The 19,499-nt window shown below is 51.4% G+C and overlaps 1 protein-coding gene across 15 annotated transcripts in view; it reads left to right on the top strand.

Annotated features, from left to right (window-relative positions):
* The first annotated feature begins 14,790 nt into the window (after positions 1–14,790).
* The window catches only part of CAMK2B (calcium/calmodulin dependent protein kinase II beta), an 89,507-nt gene continuing 84,798 nt past the window's right edge, over positions 14,791–19,499 (top strand). For 6 of the 15 annotated variants that reach the window (XM_032484310.1, XM_032484321.1, XM_032484309.1 and 3 more), the window contains exon 1: positions 14,794–15,056. In XM_032484310.1, the coding sequence (XP_032340201.1) occupies positions 14,992–15,056 (65 nt within the window). In that variant the 5' untranslated portion in view covers positions 14,794–14,991. Of the gene's footprint in view, positions 15,057–19,499 lie in introns of all 15 variants that reach the window. The other 9 variants (XM_032484317.1, XM_032484311.1, XM_032484306.1 and 6 more) reach the window with 4 other exon arrangements.

Here is a 19,499-nt window from a genome sequence, read left to right as displayed (position 1 = left end):
AGGCTTGGTGGTTCCTAGAAGAACTCACAGGACTCAGAAGAGCCATTATACTCAAAATTATGGTTTATTAGAGCAGAAGGAGAAAGTTTAAAATCAGCAAAGGGGAAAGGTGCATGAGTGAGGTCCAGGAGAAACCTGATATCAGCTCCCAGGTGTCCCCTCCCAGTGAAGCTGCACGGGACACACTTAATTCTCCTGATAACAGTGTGTGGTGACATACATGAGGCATTGCCCAAACCTTGGTGGCAAGAGTTTTTATTGGGAGTTGGCTGCACTGTCTTCATGATTGACCTCAGCCACTCAATTTGCAGTGCCCAGAGGTCAAGTCAATACAGCAAAGCTCAGGGCCTCAGGCACACAGAAACAGGCGTTCACCACAGCTCATGTTAGCGTGAGCTGTCAGGTTATGTTAGTCAGCTAGGGCCACCATAACAAAAGACCATGCACTGGGCAGCTTAAACAGCAGAACTTGGTTTCCTCACGGCTCTGGAGACTGGAAGATCAAGATGTCAGTCAGCGCTGGTTTCTCTGAGGCCTCTCGCCGTGGATTGCAGACGGCCGCCTTCTCACTATGTCCTCACATGGCCTTCCCTCTGTTCATGTGTTTCCCTGGTGTCTCTCTGTATGTCCTAATCTCCTTATAAGGACATTAGTAAAATTGGATTGGGGGCCACCTAAATGGCCCCATTTTAAGTTAATTATCTCTTTAAAGGCCCTCTCTCCAAATATAGGCACATTCTGAAGTACTGGGGGTTCAAGTTTCAACATATGGGTTTTGGGGGAACACATTTAAGTTTATATCCCTGGTCAAAGTGTTACAATATGGCCCAAGATCTCAGGGATACCAAAACACTCTTTTTAGGCAGGATGTTCCAAGATCTCAGAGGTTATTTCCCAGAAGCCAGTCAAAGATCAGTCCTTTCTTGGAATGTGCGGGGTTTGGGCAAACCAAGTCTGACATGTTAACCTTTTACTGCATACCATGCAGGTGCTAACCAAAACAAAACTAATTTAGCTATACTACCATTAGATAAAATAAACACTAAGAAAATAAAGGTAACCGGAGATAAAGAGGGACATATTGGTTAAAAGGTACACTCACCAGAAATACACAAAAATTAAAAAATTTGTATAAACCTAATAGAAGTTCAAAATATATAGACTAAAAATTGACAATACTAGGAGGAGAAATGTAAAAATTGTCAATTAGAGTGGAAGAGTTTAACTTACTTCCCTTAATATACGAGAGAACAAGGATACAAAAATCTCAGTAAGGACAAGATCTGAGTAACATGATTAACAAACTTGACATATTTGACACATAGAAGCCATACCCAGTAATGACAGGATGCACACTACTTCCCAGTGTATATGGAACATTACAAAAATTGATCATATGATTGAGCCATGAGTTTCAATGCACTTAAAAATTTTAAATGATTCAGATTATGTCCTAGGAGCAGAAGGGGACATTTGTATTCTGCTAAAGAGTTTCTACAAAAAACTTTCTTAGTGATGAAAACTTCCCCTCTGAGACTAAGAAGGGCAGAGGATGTCTGAAATCACCACTACGGCTCAACATGCTATTGGAGAGCTTAGCCAGTGCAAAAGCCAAGTAGGAAAAGACCTATGTGCTGGAAAGAAAGGAATAAAACAGTTATTACTTATAGATGATGTTATCATGTAAATAGAATGTCCAAAAAAATTTCAGGCAACTTACTAGAATTAATATGTGAAATTAACAAGGTCGCTGGCTGTAATGTCAACATTAAAAAATCGTATTTATATGTACCAGCATCAATTTAAAATATTTAAAGAATTATTATTTACAATAAGATTTTAAAAAAACACCAAGGAGGGTGGGGTATAGCTCAGTGGTAGAGTGCATGCTTAACACGCACAAGGTCCTGGGTTCAATCCCCAGTCCCTCCACTAAAAAAAAACTCAAAAAACTAAGTAAAAAAATTGGCATAACTTCATAAAGGAGATGAGAAAAACAAAGGCACACTCACAGATGTAGAGAACAAACTACTGGTTACAGGTGGAGAGGGGTAGTGCAGAGGTCGGGGAGTGGGCGGCACAAATGATTGGGTTTAAGACAGGCTCAAGGATGTATTGTACAATGCGGGGAATATAGCTAATATTTTGTAATAACTGTAAATGGAAAGTAACCTTTGAAATTGTGTTAAAATTTTATTTTACTTTATTCACTTATTTAAAAAAATTGTTCTTGGAGGAGGGAGGTAATTAAATTTACTTATTTTATTTTCAAATCTAAATCTACCTGAAATTGCAAAGGACCAAGGACAGGTAAGATGAATTGAAGGAGGAGGAGCAGAGGAACAACAGCAACCAAGCTGGAGGATTTGGGCCAGCAGCATCATTACTCACTGCAAAGCTTCAGTAATTATCCAGGGTGGCCTCAGTGAAGGATAGACAAATAGACCAAAGGCACTGAACTGAGTCCAGAAACAGGCCCACACATCTATGACAGAATTAACACTTGCTTATAAATTGGGAGAAAGAGTCTTTTCCAAAATTACTGCTGGCTGAATTGAATACACGTATGGAAAAAAATATCGATGCTTACTTTAAACTACACGCACACACACGCATTTGTGTACACACACACCACTACGTCATAAAGATTGTAGAGCTAATTCAAAGGGATAAACAATAAAGCTGTAGAAAAAACCACAGGAGAATATCTTTATGACCTTGAAGGTGGGCAGTAATTTCTTAAAGAGTATGAAAAGCACAATGCTGTTGAGGAAAAAAATCAGTAAATTTAATCACATTGAAATTAAGGATTTTTTTTTTCAAAAGACATTATTTTGACACAATTTTGTAAACTGTACTTCAATTAAAAAAAAGTAAAAAGAAAAAATACATTTTTAATAATGTGCAGAGGGGTGTAAAGGCAAGCCACAGAGTGGCAAGAGATACTTGCTGTGCACATATCTGACAGAGGATTCTGATCTAGAATATATAAAGAATTTCTACAAATCAATAAGAAAAAGACAAGAAACCAATAGAAAAATGGGGAAGAAATATGAACTGCAGTCCACAAAAAGGGATATCCAAGTGGTCCAAAGACAGATAAGAAGTTACTCACCCTCAAGTTATCAGAGAAATGAAAGTTGGCATCACAGTGTAACACACACCCACCTGAATAGCCAAAAATCTTGCCCCACCAGTTCTTACTAGCTAGACTGTGGAGCAGCCAAAACTCTTATGACCCAGAAATTCCACTCTTGGGTATTTGCCAACAGATACGTGCATATTCACCAAGGCATGAGCCAGGATGTTCATTCCAGCATAACGGATGCAGAAATAGTTGCATGGTTGGAGACAGCATGGCAATGAAAATGTTGCTAATCCTGGACACAGAAACACGTTTGGATGTCATATGCTATTGAGGGGGAAAAGCCAGACACAAATGAGAAAATGCTACAATTCCAGTTGCTGAAACCTCACAAATGGGCCATACGAATCTGTGTTGGCCTGAGGTCGCCATAGTGGCTGTCACTGTGGTGGTGGTGGGGTTCACGGCTGGGAGAGAACAGGAGGCAGGTAGGTAACCTGGGTGCTGGGTGAAGGTGGAAGTTTATCATATCTGTATACTTGTGATTTGTGCAACTTTCTGCATATATGTTACAGCTCAATAAAAGTAATTAAAAATAATTATCCTTCTTGGACTTTGATCCATTCTGTTGCCCTCTCTTCCTCCTTTAGCCCAATGAAGATGCTTCTTATTTAAATGTTTTTTAAAAAAAATCCCAAATTTACAGAAAAGTTGCAAAATAATACAAAGAGCAGCTATGCACTCTTCAACCAAATTCCCCAAAGGATAACACTTTGCTACATTTCCTTTATAAGTCTTTATGTATTTTTTCCTGATTCATTTGATAATAAGCCTTAGGCATGATTCTTTACTGTTCCTTCAAAGCCTTGTGCAAAACAAGGGTCCTCTCCCACATAAACCCAGCACAGCTGTTGAAATCAGGAAATGAATCTGGCTCCAATATCACCATCTAACCCACAGACGCCATGGAAAGGTTGCCTGTGACCTTAATAATGTCCTTTATAAGCTCAGCATTCAGTCTAGGACCCCATGTTGCATTTAGCTGTTGGGTGTGTTCAGTTTCTCTCCACTTACAAGAGTTCTTTCTTCAGCCTTTCCTTCCTTTTGGGCCTTGAAATTTTTGAAGAGCTCAGGTCAGCTGCTTTGTAGAAAACCTCTTGTCTTACTTCCCCCGTGTTCCTCATCAGTGATGTAGAGGTAATGCTGCAATGTCCATTTGTCCCACTCTGGTGATGTCATGTCTATTGTGTGGGTGATATCGTGCCTGCCAGGTTTCTCCATCCATGCTCTTCATTCCTTCCTGTAGATCTGAGTTTCCATCTGGTGTCATTTCCCTTGGTGTAGTGCGGCCTTCTGTCAATGGACTCTCAGTTTTGTTTACATGAATTTATTTCAACTTCCTTCTTGAAAGGACATTTTTACTGGATAGGAATTTTGGGGGGTTGACAGCTTTTTTCTTTTCACCCTTTGATGATGTCATCTCATTCTTGTCTGGCTTCCACTGTTTCTGGTGAAAAGTCAGTTATAATTCTTATAATTGTTCCCATGTAAGTAATATGTCTTTTTGCTCTTGCTGCTTTCACAATTTTCTTTTCCGAACTTCATGTGTCTGAGTGTGGTTCTTTTTATGTGTATCCTGATGGGGATTGTTGAGATTATTCGATATGTTAATTGATGTTTTTCCTAAAATTTGGGAAGTTTTTGGTCACTGGGTCTTCGAATATTTATTCTGCTTCAATTTCACGCTCGTTCTTTTGAGACACCAATTATATGTGTGCAAGACCATTGTATGTTGTTCCACAAGTCTCTGAGGCTCTATTCATTTTCCTTCAGCCTTTTAAATCTCAAATCTTCAGATTAGATCACTTCCATTGATCTGTAAAGACAGGTGTATATTTTCCACTTGGGGACTGAGATTTCCAATCCGCTCATTGATTAAGACCATATCTTTCTTTAATTCTTTCAACATAGCTGTAATAGCTGCCTTAAAGTCTGCTAAGTTCAACATCTGGGTCATTTTGTGTTCAGTTTTTCAGTTTCTGTAGACTGCTTTTTGCTTGCTTGGGGAATCACATTATCCTGTTTCTTTGTATATTTAATGATTATTTTTTAATTGAATATGGGACATTATGGCTAACATGTTGTAAAATTCAAGATTCTGTTAACTTTCTCTGAAGAATGTTGACTCTTTTTTTTTTTTTTTTTTTTGTAGGCAGTTCAAACACTGGCTGATAACTTTGGTTTTGTGCTTTGTCACTGCAGATCTTGGAAAATCCGAGGCATTTCCCAAGGCCCTCTAATTTGGCATGACCCAAACCCACACAGCTGGTATGCACAGCCTGGCTGTCAGCCAAGGACTTGCAGGTCCCCAGGTGGAGTTTTGGGACCTGCACACAGCTCCCTCTTCTCCAACATCCTGCCCCACACACTCCCACTGCTCCTGCTGTCCAATCTGGTCTCCACCTCAGCAGGTCTGTGTGATCTCTTGGCTCCAGTGCTCTGTGCCACAGCCAGGAACTGTCCGTGGGCAAGACCTGAGTGACTACAAGTTGTCCTTTTGTCAGGGATTCTAGTCTGGCCTGTCTGTTGTCCACTGCTGAAAGCAGTTGTCTCCAACATTTTGCCCAGTTTTATGGTTATTAATGGTGAAAGGTCTAGTCTGGTACCCGCTAATCCATAATGTCTAGACGTGGAAGTCACATGTAAGCTTCTTGTTGGGGAGGGCAACACTTGTCTCCACCCTCTGCCCCTGCCCTCCTTGAGACAGTGCACCCCAGCCACTGGTCCCACCGCCTGGTGACACTTCTCTTCCTGGACACTTCTCAACCCTGGCTTATAGGACACTCTCCCTTCTGGGTCCTCTCACCCTTGGCTTTCTCCTCCTGATCTCTTTGACCAGCCCTTCCTCATACCACCTGCTCAGTGCAGGCTTCCCCTGCAGACCCATATCTGGTCCCTTACTCTCCTCCTGGTGACATTCACTAGGCTGGGGCTCCCACCCTCCTCCTTCTGATGATTCCCTGGTCTGTACCTTCAGTTCTCACCTTGGCTCTGGCCTGTGGGCCCATATTCACCCAATGCTGCAGGGGATGTTGCCAGGAGGCCCTTTCTCAACACTCCTGAGTGGGACTTAATGCCTTTACCCCAAATCTGCTCCGGTCTCTTGTCTTCCCTCCACCTTGCCCTCCTCAGCAGGAGTAGTCATGCAGTCCTGGTCAATACTCAATTCTCCCTTGCAGTGGCCATAATTCCTGATTCCAAAAGAATACCTTCTAGCTCCTCTGCCAATAATGGTAGCTTTTATTTTTGTTATTGACACCATGAAGAAGGTGAGATGTTCAGGTTCCAGGTTGTGGTCCCCAGCATTTTCTCGCAGGAGTTGCGGGGAAGGGGAAGGTGAGGAGAGTCCAGGAGACCCTGGGTCCGAGGGGAGGACTAGGATCAACACGACCCCCTGCAGAACCCGGGCAGAAAGCCCTGGGTACCAGTCACTGTGATGGAGACATGACTGGCTAGGAGTGAGGGAGCTGCCGTGAGTGAGGGGTGGCCTGCCTGGGGGGCTGACCTCAGTCAGGGCTGCTTCGGAGTCGGCATGAGACACTACCCAGCACAGGCTGACAGCTGTGAGGGTCCAGGCCCTTCGGCCAGTCTGTGGAGACCCTGGCTGAGGTCCTGCCCTCCAGCTGCAAGGAGACAGTTTCTGTAGTCACCTCCCTGAGTGAGAGGGACCCCCCCTTCTGTGACTATTTTGTGTGAGAGCCCCTAAATCCTAGGGGCCTACCAGTCTGAGGATGTGGTGCAGGGGGATCAGGGACCGGGGAAAGGGGCAGGATGACTATGTCCATTGTGTGATGGTTCTTCTGACCTACTAGGAAGGCCAAATGCAGGCTGCAACTGGCAGAGGCCAGGACACCCTGGGCTGGGCCTGGGCAGGAGGGAGGCCACTCCACTCCGTGGGCCTCAGTGTCCATCTACCCCCTCTTCCACCACTGCCACCAGGACCCCTGAGCAGAGGAGAGCCCAGAAACCTGGGAGACCCCCATGTGATGATCGTCAGAGTGGGAGACTCTGCACGTGGAGGGCACCTCACAGGAGGGCAGAGGGAAGGCCTGGCTCCGGATGAGGGGGCCTGGCACCCAAGGGAGAGTTGAAAGTGTTACCTCCCCTCACCCCACCTTCATTTCCAGGGAGTGGGGGAGGAGGCGGTAAGCTCCGAGGAAGGCCTTGCGTCTCTGAAAGTTCTGTTTCTGTCATCTGGACACTTTTCAGGGGGCACTGCCCACCCCGCCCGCTAGATCACCTGGCCCTGGCCTTGTGAGGGCTGGGGGACCTCAGCACAGGCTGGCCTCCCACTGCCCCTTACTGCAGTTGGCCCCAGCGCTCAGAGCCCAGTGTCCTCATTTGCAAAGTGATGCGGTGCCCACGTGCCCGCGTGCCGAGAGCTTACTAGTTTCACGCCTGGCCGTGGCCTGACACCTGTAAGTGAGCGCATGCCTGCAGTGTCCCATAATTACAGTTGCTGTGTGCAAACTGCATTATATTTGGCTCCCCCCACGCATGAGGCTCTTGTCTCCACGGAGCTCTCCTTCCCCACATGTCACGTGGCCCGGCATCTCCAGCCCCTCCTCCGCGGATCTGCCAGGCCAGTCCCAGCGGGGGGCGATTTGGGTTGTTTCCAGTCTTCTGGGTTATAAATAGCACCGCTGTGCATGTCTTTATTACAAATCCTTCTTTCCTCTGAAACCCTGAATAACTGAGCCCCACGAGGCGCTGGTACCCAGCGAGTGCATCCTACCAAACCCTCCTGGCTTCTTAGCGCATCCACCTGTGCTGCGTGGACCCTCGCTGTGGACGATCACCTGGCAAGTGTTCAAACGCTCCCCGGGGTAGGAATGCAGCCTCTTCCACGTTCATAGGCATAAACAAACAGACAAAAATTAAAGGAAAAAGCCCCCAGTATTTCCTGACATTTTATTCATTTAAATTTAGAGCAAGCACATCCGTGCACCTGGGCAGAGGAGTTCAGGTGCCCTGGGCCCGGTGCCAGGAGGCCCAGCCCTACTCCCTGGTCAGAGCTGTCGGCTTTGTTTACTTACCCATTTTTTTTTCTATATTCTCATTGACTTTTTTTTTATAGTACAGATACAGTAACTGAAAACATTCTTATTGTGCAAAGTTCACTGTAGTTTTCACATTTATTCTATGGTATTTTTTTTTTTGAGTCAACATGAGTAATTTATATTTTCCTAGAAAATGTTCCACTTCAGTTATGTTTTTCCATTTATTGGTAAAATGTGCAGGATATTCTTTTGTAATCTTTGTCTCTTTATTTCATGTTTGTCACCCTTTTGGTACCTACTTTTTGGGGTTATTTTTGTTATTGAGCAGACTTGTCAAAAACGTGTCTGTTTTACTGTTACTGTTTTTCTCAGAGGTCTGGCTTTTGGTATTACTGGTTAGCTATGCTGTTGGTTGCTTTTTCTTTCACTAATTTCTGTTTGGCCTTATCAAACTCATTCTTCTACCTTCTTTGGGGGGTTATTTTGTTATCCTTTTCCAGCTTCTTCAGCGGTAAACCTTGGTTTATTTTCAGTGTTGCTTGTTTTCTAAGAAGTCAAGCCGGCTCCTGTCCTCTGAGCCCCGCATGGCTCCATCCCACGCCGTGTGAGGCAGGGCGGTTTCCCTTGTATCCGTTTAGAAGTTCCATGTTTGTAGTTTCCACAGTTCGTAATTTAAATTTCCTGCTGAGCGGATTTATTTATTTATTTATATTCCTGTAGTCATTTCTTTTTAAATTTATTGCACTGTTGATTCCTGCTTTTGTAGAATTTTTTGAGGTTCCCTTGGTCTCCTGGTGCTTGGCCGACAGCTGAGACTGGTCCATGTGACTGAGAAGAACGTGTAGTCTCCGCCTGTGATACCAATGTTTGGCCTAACTTTAAAGTTAGGTGTAATTTACGTACATAATGACAGGTCACTGACATGTAAGTTACACACACATAAAAATGCACTGATTTGAAGTGTACAGTTTGCTGTACAAATGTATACACTTGTGTAACCACAAAAAATATATAGACCATCTCTACCATCCCAGAAACTTCCCTCCCATCTCTGGGAGGCAATCCCAGCACTGCCCGAGCCTCTGCAGGGCAACCACTTTTCTGATTTCCATAATCATGAATCGTGCAGTATGTGTTCTTTGTGTCTGGCTTCTTTTGTTCAACTTTGGTTGGGAGAAACTCGCCCATGTTGTCAAGTGTCTCAGTAGTTGTTCTCATTTACATACACTGATTTGTTCACCTGCACTCCTATGTGTGCACATTCACCTCGGTGCTATGAATAAACTTCCTATAAACATTCTTGTGCAAAGTTCTTTTTTTTTTGACATTCATTTTTTAAATTGAAGTACAGTCAGTTACAATGTGTCGATTTCTGGCGTACAGCACAATGTCCCAGTCATGCATATACATACATATATTCGTTTCCATATTCTTTTCCATTAAAGGTTTTTTTTCTTTGACACACATTTTTATTTCTTTTGGGTAAATACCTAAGAGAGGAATTAGGGGGTGATAGGGGAGATATTGGTCTAGCTGTATAAGCAACTGCTAAACGAAACTGTTCTCCAAAGTGGCTGTCCCCAATTTATGCACATTTTCTTTTATAGTGTTTTGCGTCTGTTAAGAATAGTAAATCCTAAGAGCTATTAGGTATCAGTTCCTGTCACAAAGCAGAGAGTCCGAACTGGGATTAGAATTAGGACCCTGAGCTGGCACATACTCAGGTCCCTGTTCCTTCTGTAACAGCAGGCTGCAGATGTTGGCTCCTTAGGACTGATGGCCAGAGAATTGGTGAGCCACGCCCACAGGCTTACTTGTCCCCAAGCTGCATTGTCCCCTCTTCTTCAGTGACAGACCGCCACATTTTCACTGGGTCAAGACCTTTTCCCCAGCATCCTTTGTAGCTAAGTGAAGCCACGTGATAGATTCTGGCTAATGGGTCATCAGGAGGAGGGACATGTGGCCAAAAGCTGATGAGGGCCCTTTGTCCCTTGTCCCTTTCACTACCTGGCTACTAGTAGCATGGATGGGTGTCCATGTGGGAACAGCAGGAAGAGGGCCAGCCCCCAAAGGCAGAGGCCCCGAGGCCTACAGGGAGCCAAGCAGCCACGACCATGACGACTGGGGGTGCCTCCTCTGGGTGTCAGGGGGAAAGGAACACATGTCTGTTTCACGTAAGCCCCTGGCTGATGCACGCAGGTCCTCTATATCTGATCTGCGCTGGGAACCCCAGGCCTGCAGCCTTTCAGCAGACCCTTCAAATTTTCCCGTGAAGGGTGAGCAGGTGAACACGGGAAGGACCTGAGTCCAGGTTCTCCTGTCTCACACCGGGAGGCAGTTTCCACATGACAAGTCCCTGGTGTCCACAGTGAGGGAAGGACAAACTGGGCGTGGCTCCCTGGCCCCTCCTGGCCATTGGGGACAGTGGTGCCATGCTGCCTGCTCCTGTGGTCTGGTCAGCCCTGGTTGATGGAGACCCCTGTATGAGCCCCATATGCGGTTGCAGGGAGCTGGGTTGAGACAATGCCTCCTTGCCTTCTGGGGCATCTCCAGGAGGATGGCAGTGACACCAACCAGGAGGGACATCGTGGAGCTGGATGGGAAGGGGACACTTGCTGGCGACCGAGGAAAGAGCGCCAGGCAGCCAGAGGCCTGGGAGTGGGTACAGCAGGGGTCCCTGTCCCCTGAGAGTGTGAATTTCCCAGACAGTGCTGCCCACCTTGTGCTTGGATGCCTGGTGAGAAAGGAGATCTGAAGGGTTTGTGCCCTCATGTCCTTGGGCTGAGCCCTTGTACAGGCCTGGTTAGCTTTATTACTTAGCTCGTTACTCATTTAGGTGACTCAAACTCCCTTAGAGGACTCAGGTGCCAAGAAGAATATGCGGATGAACAAACGACAGATATGGTGATGCTTTTGTGGGCACTCTGTCCTCCGCCTGTTTCATTCCTTCAACACACCAGCTGTTTCCAGCCACAGGGCCTTTGCACAGCTGCTTCTTTTGCCTACAATGCCCTTTTCTCTTATCCTAGTGTCTCTCTGTCATTCAGATCTCAGCTTCAATGTCACCTCCTCAGAGAGAGCTTCCCTGGGCACCCCACGCTGAAGTTACCACCATGTCACCCTCTTTGTTTTAAATCTGTGTGGAGCAAATATCACAACTCGGTGTTTTCTTATTTGTTTGTTGTTGGTCTTGGGTGTAAGCCCTGTGAAGGCGGCAACTTGTCCACCTTGTTCCCTGGTGTAACGCAGTCTCTGGGCAGGGGTGGCCTGAGACGGCGCACAGTAACTGCATGAACAAGGCCAATAGTCACCCTTGAGCAGAGTGTAGACGTTAAAGGAGTCAACTATAAAGTCAGGTGGATTTGGAAGCCAGTACTGGTTTTTCCATAAACTAGCTGTGTGATCTGAACCCAGTTACAGATCTGAGCCTTGATTTCCTCATTCACAAAAGGAGGCTAACGAGAGTGCAGTGCTCTGAGGTTTATATGAAGTGGTGAGTGTTGGACCTTTAGAAGAGTTTCCAGTGTGTAGCGGGAGCATTGTAAATTGTAGCTATGGCGTTCATCACTGTCACCACCACCATCATCACCATCATCATCACCATCATCACCATCACCACCACCACCACCACCACCACCATCAGCACCATCATTCCTACCGTCATCTCCCCACATACCTGCCCCAGTGTCCCTCACAGGCTGCCATGTCAGGGTCAGGTGACTGGAGATTGACAGAGTAGTGTCTTCCTGCTCTGGGGTACCACAGCCTGCTCTTCCAGGAAGATGGCTCAGCCCGGGAGAGGTGTTAGCAGTGATGTCCCTCCCATGAGAGCAACCCCTGGAGGCAAGGAGGATAAGGGAGGCTGTGGCTTTCCTGGTAGAGTGAGCCCCATGTGCAACACTTTTGGCTCTGCAGATGTGATGCTTGTTGCCATGGTGATCGTCCTAACAATAACCTCCCAGAACTGATATTCCCCACACCCGCCCCAGCTGCCACCTGGGAGGGAGAGTCCTCCTCACTGACGAAAGCCAGCTAGAAAGGATAAGGTGGGAGGTGGAGATGACGTGGGGGGGGGGTGCGGGTGGAAGAGGGCCCTTCCTGAAGGAGGGCTGGGAGGCCAAAGCCAGATGAGAGGGCTTCTGAGGTCTGGGACTCCAGAAAGTCATGCCTGGCAACTCTTTTCCCTTCCAGCTTTTCCACTCCGCGGAGGATGAACCCTCTGGGTCTGGGGTGGATGGTCCTATGAGGAGGGGTGATGGGTTGGGCTGGGTAGGCAGGGACTGTCTAGTTCCCTCAGTCATTCTCCACTGTGGAGCCCTGATCTTCCTGGACTCCCTGCCCTTCTCAGGGTCACTTGGTGTCATGCCTTTAATGCTCTAGCCCAGAGGAGGAGCTGCCCTGTGGCCCCCAGGTGCTAACAGGAATAGAACAGGGGCCTCAAATCACACCCTTTTAGAGACTCTGATTTCTTGTCAGAGACTCTGGGCAACTTCTCCACCCAGGGAAAGGGACCTCAAAAAAGACACCCAGAGTGCTGTCGTGTCCTTGCTCGGGGCTGCAAAAGTGTGTGTGTGTGTGAAAATAAAGTCAAAAAGAGGAGTGATGGGGCGATAAGTTTTGCGTCCCAGCCACTTCTTGGCTGTGTGACACGGGGCAAGTTACTTCACCTCTCTGTCTCTCTACTGTCCCATCGAGTAAAATGGGGATCATAATGCATGTGCCTCCTGGGAATTGTTTGAGAATTAAATGAGATACCACATGTAGAATGCATAAAAGCAAATCAGTGTCCACTGTCATCATGATTTTAATGCCACTGTATCACCGTGTGGACTCCCGCTGGAAGGAACATGTGTGACCTTGGCAGCGCACAGGGTCTGCTTGTAGCCTGGAGAGAGCCCGATTTATCAAAGGGTGCAATTTTGTTTTGATTGTTTGCTAATTGTATTCTATTGTGTGGGGCTGCCTCCTTCTTCCTGAGCTTGGAATGATGCAGATGGCCCAGCAAGTGCGGGGAAAGGCTCCTGTGGGGCTGAACACAACCCCAAGAGCAAGCCTCTGCTGGTCTACGAGGGACCTCTGGTCCTCCCACGGCTGCCACAGGAGAGGTGGGTGTCTGCCCGTTAGGAAGCACCTGGGGTGCTCCGGTGCCAGCACTGAGCCCGTGGAGGTGGTCTCCCCTCCTGCCTTGCCCAGCACAGACCAAGGCCACAGGGTCCTCTCTGCCCCTCGTTGGGGACTTGCCTTTACCCCAAGTGTTCCTCAGCCTCCAGCCATCTCCTGGGTGCAAGTCGGGTCTGCAAAACCACTCAAGACAGAGACTGGTCACCACCTGGTCTGCTCACCTGCCTGATAACCATGTGCCAAAGGCATCCTGGTGGGAGAGGCCCAGGCTCCACAACCCAGGCCCCCATAATTCCTTTTATCCAGGCAACATTTATTGTGGCTTCTGGGGCCAGCCCTGGGCTGACCACCAAGGTGAGAGCTACATGAGCAGTACAGACCCAGACCTTACGTCTGGGGAACCCGAGGGGCACAAAGTCACTCCTGTCAGGGCAGCCCAAAGACCCCTATCCAGAGCTGGCTGCTGGAAACTCCAATGCCTCAGGGCCTGTCCAGGAACGCGGGGCTGCTGGAACCCGGTGGGTTGTCTTCACTGGGTTTGAAGACCTGGTTCTAGATGGCAGCCTAAGTGTGGCCCTGGGGGAGGCTCTTCTGTGGGAAACCGGGTCAGCCCAGCCTCTCCTGCCCCTCCCTCCCTGCTTTCGCCTCTCTAAAGCCGCTTTCAAGATGGACCCTCTTCTTCCAGGCCAGAGCTGGGAGCAGGCAGGTGGACTAGGCCTGGGAGAGGGAGACTGTGTGCCCCTACCTGGGCAGTGGGGCTGTGAGCTCCCAGGACCCCGGGTTGCTGATGGAACAGCCACTGTTCCCTTGATTCAGTGACCCTCTGCCTGAATTCCAAATGCCTGTTCCTGGGACTTCCATTCCAGACACCCAGTGAACAGTGCTAGGAGGAGGGAGGGAGGGAAGGGCTAGGACCACGGTGAGAAGGGGCAGTTTCCACCGTTTAATCTCCCACTCCCAGTCTCCCCAGGGTACACTGGTCTGGGAGGCTCCGGGGCAGCTCTGCCAGGGGTGACTGGACTGTGCGATGTGTGGGGTGGTGGAGATCAGAGCACGAGGGGTGCTGTAGTGTCCTGTGGAGGGAGCCCCCCTCTGCCCCTGCATGTGTACCTGAGTCCCCCTTGAGGTCCAGGCTGAGGTAGGCCTTCAGGGGAAAAAGCCGGGTGGGTTCACTGGGAGCAGTCCCGGGTGTGTGTGTGTGTGTGTGTGTGTGTGTGCGCGCGCGTGCAGGGGAGTAGCCAGCAGGCAGCCGGCTCAGGGTTCCCCGTGTGCGTGGCCCCAAGCGCATGGACGCGGGTGCGGGTGCCAGAGCAGCATGTGCAGGGCGAGGGCGCGTGTGTAGGGCGCCAGTGCGAATGCAGGGAGCGGGTGCGGGTTTAGGTGCGGGTGCGGGTGCGGGACGCGGATGCTGGTGCGGGTGCGGGAGCGGGTGCAGGGCGCGTGCAAGGGGCGGCGGGCGGGGCGGGAGCGGCGGCGGCGGCGGCGCTGACAGCGGCGCCCGCGCTCCCCGCGCGTAGGTGTGCGGCGCGCTCCTGGCGGGGACGGAGCGCGCAGATCTCGCGTGCGCTCGCCGCCCGGCGCAGCCCAGCCCGGCCCCCGCTCGGCGCCGCGAGCCGAGGTGTCGCCCGCGCCCGCGCCCGTGTCGCCGCCGTGCCCGCGAGCGGGAGCCGGAGTCGCCGCCGCCCGAGCGCAGCAGAGCGCACGCCGAGCCCGTCCGTCGCCGCCATGGCCACCACGGTGACTTGCACCCGCTTCACCGACGAGTACCAGCTCTACGAGGATATTGGCAAGTAAGAGCCGCGGCGCGTGCGGGCCGGGCCGGGGACCCCGGAGGGCGCCGCGCTCCGAGGGTCGGGACCCGGGAGACCCAGACCCTCCGTGCCGCGGGGCTCCGAGCGCACTGCGGCCCCGCGCGCCCCCGGGTCCGCCAGGCTCCGGGCCCGGAGCGCACGGCCCCGCGCGGCCGCGACCCACCGGGCTCGGGGACCCAGCCGCCGGACCTCCGCGCGTGCGGCCCTGCCGGGCCCTGCCCAACGCGGCCACCCGGCCGGAGGCCTGGGCTCGGGGCGCGGGGCTCGGCGAAGCGGGGGCGGCAGCAGGTGTCCCCGGAGCGCTGGGCAGACGTGACGCATTTGGCGGCGGGAGGTCAGAGAGGAGCGGCGCGCGGGGGCGGCCGCGGGGCCTGGAGCGCGGGGGAGGGGGCGGCCCTGGCCGGGAGGGTCTTCCCCGGCGGGGGCCGCGCCGTCCCCACCCCCACCGAGCGGCCAGGCGCGGGGGCGGCGGGACAGGCTCTGCGCCTGCTTCTCCGCGTGGCTCCATCCGCGCGGGGGGTGTCCGCTGCGCTCCGCTCCGCGTGGGAACAGCTTCTGCTGTGGGTCCCCAGGGGAATCTGGGTTCTGGAGGATTTTCTCCCAGATCTTTCTGGAAAGAGGAGTCTGAAGAGCTGGGGGCCGAGGTTAGGGAGCTTGGATCAGGTCACTGGGGTGGAGATGAGGAGCTGAGGTGGGAGCCTGATGGGCTTCTGTTTAGAGGGTGGTCGAGGTAGGTGGGGGCTGGATTTTGGAGACGTTTTGGGGGACGTAATGGGGAAGGACTTTGAAGGTTTGTTTCAGGTAGGGCCTCACTGGGGGAACAGGTGGCTCCGGGCTCTGCTCACCAACCGGAATGGTGTGGGGCCCCAGACCTGGCTCTGCCGTAGGGATCTAGGCTAAAGCCGGTCAGGAGCGCTTCTCTGTTCTGGGGTCTCCGGTCTGTGCATGAGGGTGCCTGCACCTGGCATCCCTCGGTCTGGCTCCAGAACTCCTGAATCCTCAAGGCTCTAGTGTGGCGTGGCCAGAGCCCCATCCTTCTCCATCCTTCTCCATGCCTCCCGCGTGGGGCGCTGGCAAGGTTTCCCCTTACACATCCAGCGGCAAATCCTTTTTTCTCCCTTTATTAAAAGACGTCTGTGGTGATACCATGTGTTGGCGAAGGATGCTGATCATTGATAACTGTGGGTGCGAGCTGGGAGGAGTGTGGGGGTGTGTGAATTCCCCAATTCTCCCTGCACTTGGGGGAGGACGCCAGTCAGGCCTGGGGAGCTGAGGAATGGGGGTGGGTGGGGTCACGGCTGGGCCCTGGGGACCCAGAAACTCCCTTCCCTCAGGTGAGGGCTAGTTGGGTGCCTGGCCCCAAGGCGGGGGGACCTGGAGAGCAGAGCAGAGAAGTGGTTTCTGTGAGCCTCCCTGGGCCAGCGGCCCTGTAGGGTGGTCATCCCCACCCCAGGCCTCTGGTTCCAGCAGCAGCCACTGGTTTTCCTGGCTGCTGCCATCCACACCAGCTCTGGGGAGTGGAGGTCTCTGGGGTGCCCTCGGGAAGGCTGAATGGGGTGGCTAACCCCGCAGTGGAGGCCAGGCTCCTTTCCTGTCAGCAAGAATGTGAGCAGCCATGGGAAGGGAGCTGGGGGCCTCAAGCGTGAGTGGATGAGGAAGCCTAGCTGTCAAGGGGGCCCAGAGGCCCAGATGAGGAGGCGATGTACCCCAGCATGTGCGCTGGCCCTCCAGAGGACTTCGGCTTGGCCCAGCTCCTCTTGATGGAGCCCCTCAACGCCAGGCCCAGTGAGGGATGCTCAGGGGTCTGTCACAGCCCTGCTGGGGTATCCGGGGTGTAGAGGAGGCCAGGCCAGTGCAGGGTGAACAGCAGTGGGGCCTGGGTCAGGAGCGAGGGCCAGGCACTCTGGCCACTGCCTCCCCCAGGGCTGGGGTCTGCAGTGGCCATGTTGGTGGTTGTTGACAGCCTGGCCTGCCTGAGGCACAGTTGGTGTTGCTTCCCGGCCCAGGTGGTTGTGTCCAAGTTTATTTAAAGCTGCAGCCCCTGGCACCAGTCAGGTGACACTGAGCTCCCTGCCCGGGAAGGGCCGGGCCACCGGCCCACAGCTGCTCGCGTGACATGGCCACTGGCCTCTCCCCTCCCTGCCCCGTCCCTTTCTCTCTCTCGTCCCACCCTCCTCATTGCTGCCTCTGCTTGGGATCATCCCCTGGGGGCCCAGGCACTGGGCCCCAGGGCGCAGAGAATGTTTTCTGGGGCTCTGCCCTTCCTTGCCCAGCCAGGACAGGGCTCCTGGACACCAGCCTTGAGTCCCGGACAGATACAGAGCAGGACAGCAAAGCCCTCGGCCCAACATGGACCAGTCAGCAAAGTGGTTTCAGATTTTTTCTATCTTGGATAGATTTTTTTTTTTTTTAATGGAGAAAACTTCTAGGAGTACTAAAATAAACACTTGTATCTCGTCTTCCTGGAATTGGAAATTGTTACTCTTTTTTATCATTTGGGCTTTAAGTTCCTTTTTAAAAAATTATAAGAAATAAAGCATCACAAATAAATGTTAAGGGACCATTCTCCTCCAGGGACTGTCGTGCATTTGGAATTTTATCCTCGCAGATCTCTGTGGTTCATTTACACACAGATAGAAGTATGCACAACTAACATAAAGGATCCTTTGGTATGTTTGCTTTTAACTTTCCATGAAAATCTGGAGACTTGTTTTTGCACTCAGCTCAGCCTTCTCGGCATCTGTGCCTGGCGATGAGTGCTGACCTCTCGCTGCCGCTTGTGCGTGGTGACCGTAGATATAGTACATCCCGGGCCCTCCTCGTGGTACTCTTGGAGGTACCCAGGGTTTCGCCTTTCCAATCACACTTCCTGGCCTGCAAGTGTGAGGGTTTCCTTAGGGTTTGTCCCTGGCGGTGGCGGTGCTAGCTGGCGGTCCTGGGGTCCTCCACGTCTCCCCGGTGCCCGCTCCCACCGGCCTCCTCCCCAGGCTCGCTGGCCCTCAGCGCTGGCGGGCCTTGCATGTCCGGCTGTTTGGTGGGTAGGAAGGTCTTGTATTTTGCAAGATCTTTTCCTTGGAGGGGTTGTTCCCTTTAAAATATGGGTGATCCAGGGAGAAAGCTTCCACATGGCTCTGGATATAATCCAGGGTTTCATGGACCCCTCCCCTTGGGGGATGGTAACCCCCACCCCCCGCATTGTAACAACCTCTGAAGTGCACATGACTTTGGACATTTGATTTTATTTGACTCAAGTTGCCCAGGAGTCCCCCCTCGCCCTCCATTTTATAGACACAGAACCACAACTCAAGGAGTCGGGGGTGGGGGGCAACTTGCCCTGGCAGACAGGAAGGCCCGGATGTCCAGTCCAGGGCACCCCTGTCCCTCCCAGTTTCCCTGAACCTCAGCTAGGCCCAGAGCTGACCTTGGGGTGTCCTTGCCTCCATCCAGCATGCCCCAGTCGGTGGAGAGCAGGTCCTGTCCTGGGGACGGGCCCCTCGCTGGGAGGATGGCCATCAGCCTTCCATGCTTTCTCCGCAGAGTCACAGTTAGCAAGAGCTTGCTAGGTAGTTACTAGGTAAACTCAGGAAATTCAGAGCAAATCGATGGTGAGCCTCCCGAGCTCCGAAGCCTGGTTGCCAGGGAAGAGAGGACTCGGTGGAGGAGAGGGAGTCACCGTATTTGCTTTCTCCCGCCCTCGCCTCGGCACATCGGGCACTTCCTGCCTCAGGGCCTTTGTCAGTGCTGTTCCGTCCTCCTCCCATGGCCACACAGCTCCTTCCCCTGGCTGCTCAGCGAGGAACCCCCTGCCTCCTCCCTGCCTCATCCCCGTCCCAACTTCTCCCTACTTGTGCCTTCCCCTGCCAAGCAGCGCCATCTGACATGCTGGGCAGCCCCCACACAAAGACGGGGTGTCGGGCCCTCCTCCAGCGCCAGGCGCGGTGCGCACATCTGCACGCGTGAGGAAGGGGCCAGGGAACCGGGCGGCCTCTGCCTGCTGGGCTGGCTCCCAGAGCTGGAGTCTGGATCCCTAATGTAGGGTATTTAGAAGAAGTCGCACACATTGAGGCTCCTTCAAGATGCACACGAAGGTGAGGCTAGTTTAGTTACTATTGAACGGTATTTTTATACCATAACCTACTTTGCTGCGAGCTAAGAATATATCTCGCGCTTGCTACCTGCACTCTTTCTCTCCTGGTTACAGTCGCTAGCAGTTAAGTGGTGCTTATTACATTAAGGTGCTGGATCTGTGAAATAGATACCGTGATCACTCCCCATTTAGCGAAGAGGTGCCTGAGGCACAGAGAAGCTCCACCCAGGGCCAAGGCCACACAGGGCCAGAGTCTGAATCCAGGCAGTTGACTCTGGCATCCACCTTCTGCTTCTTTCCGAAGCTCATGACCCTACTGTAGCCTGTACTTTTAA

Source organism: Camelus ferus, chromosome 7 (assembly GCF_009834535.1).
Source record: "Camelus ferus isolate YT-003-E chromosome 7, BCGSAC_Cfer_1.0, whole genome shotgun sequence".
NCBI lineage: Eukaryota > Metazoa > Chordata > Mammalia > Artiodactyla > Camelidae > Camelus > Camelus ferus.
This window is presented reverse-complemented; position numbering and strand designations above follow the sequence as displayed.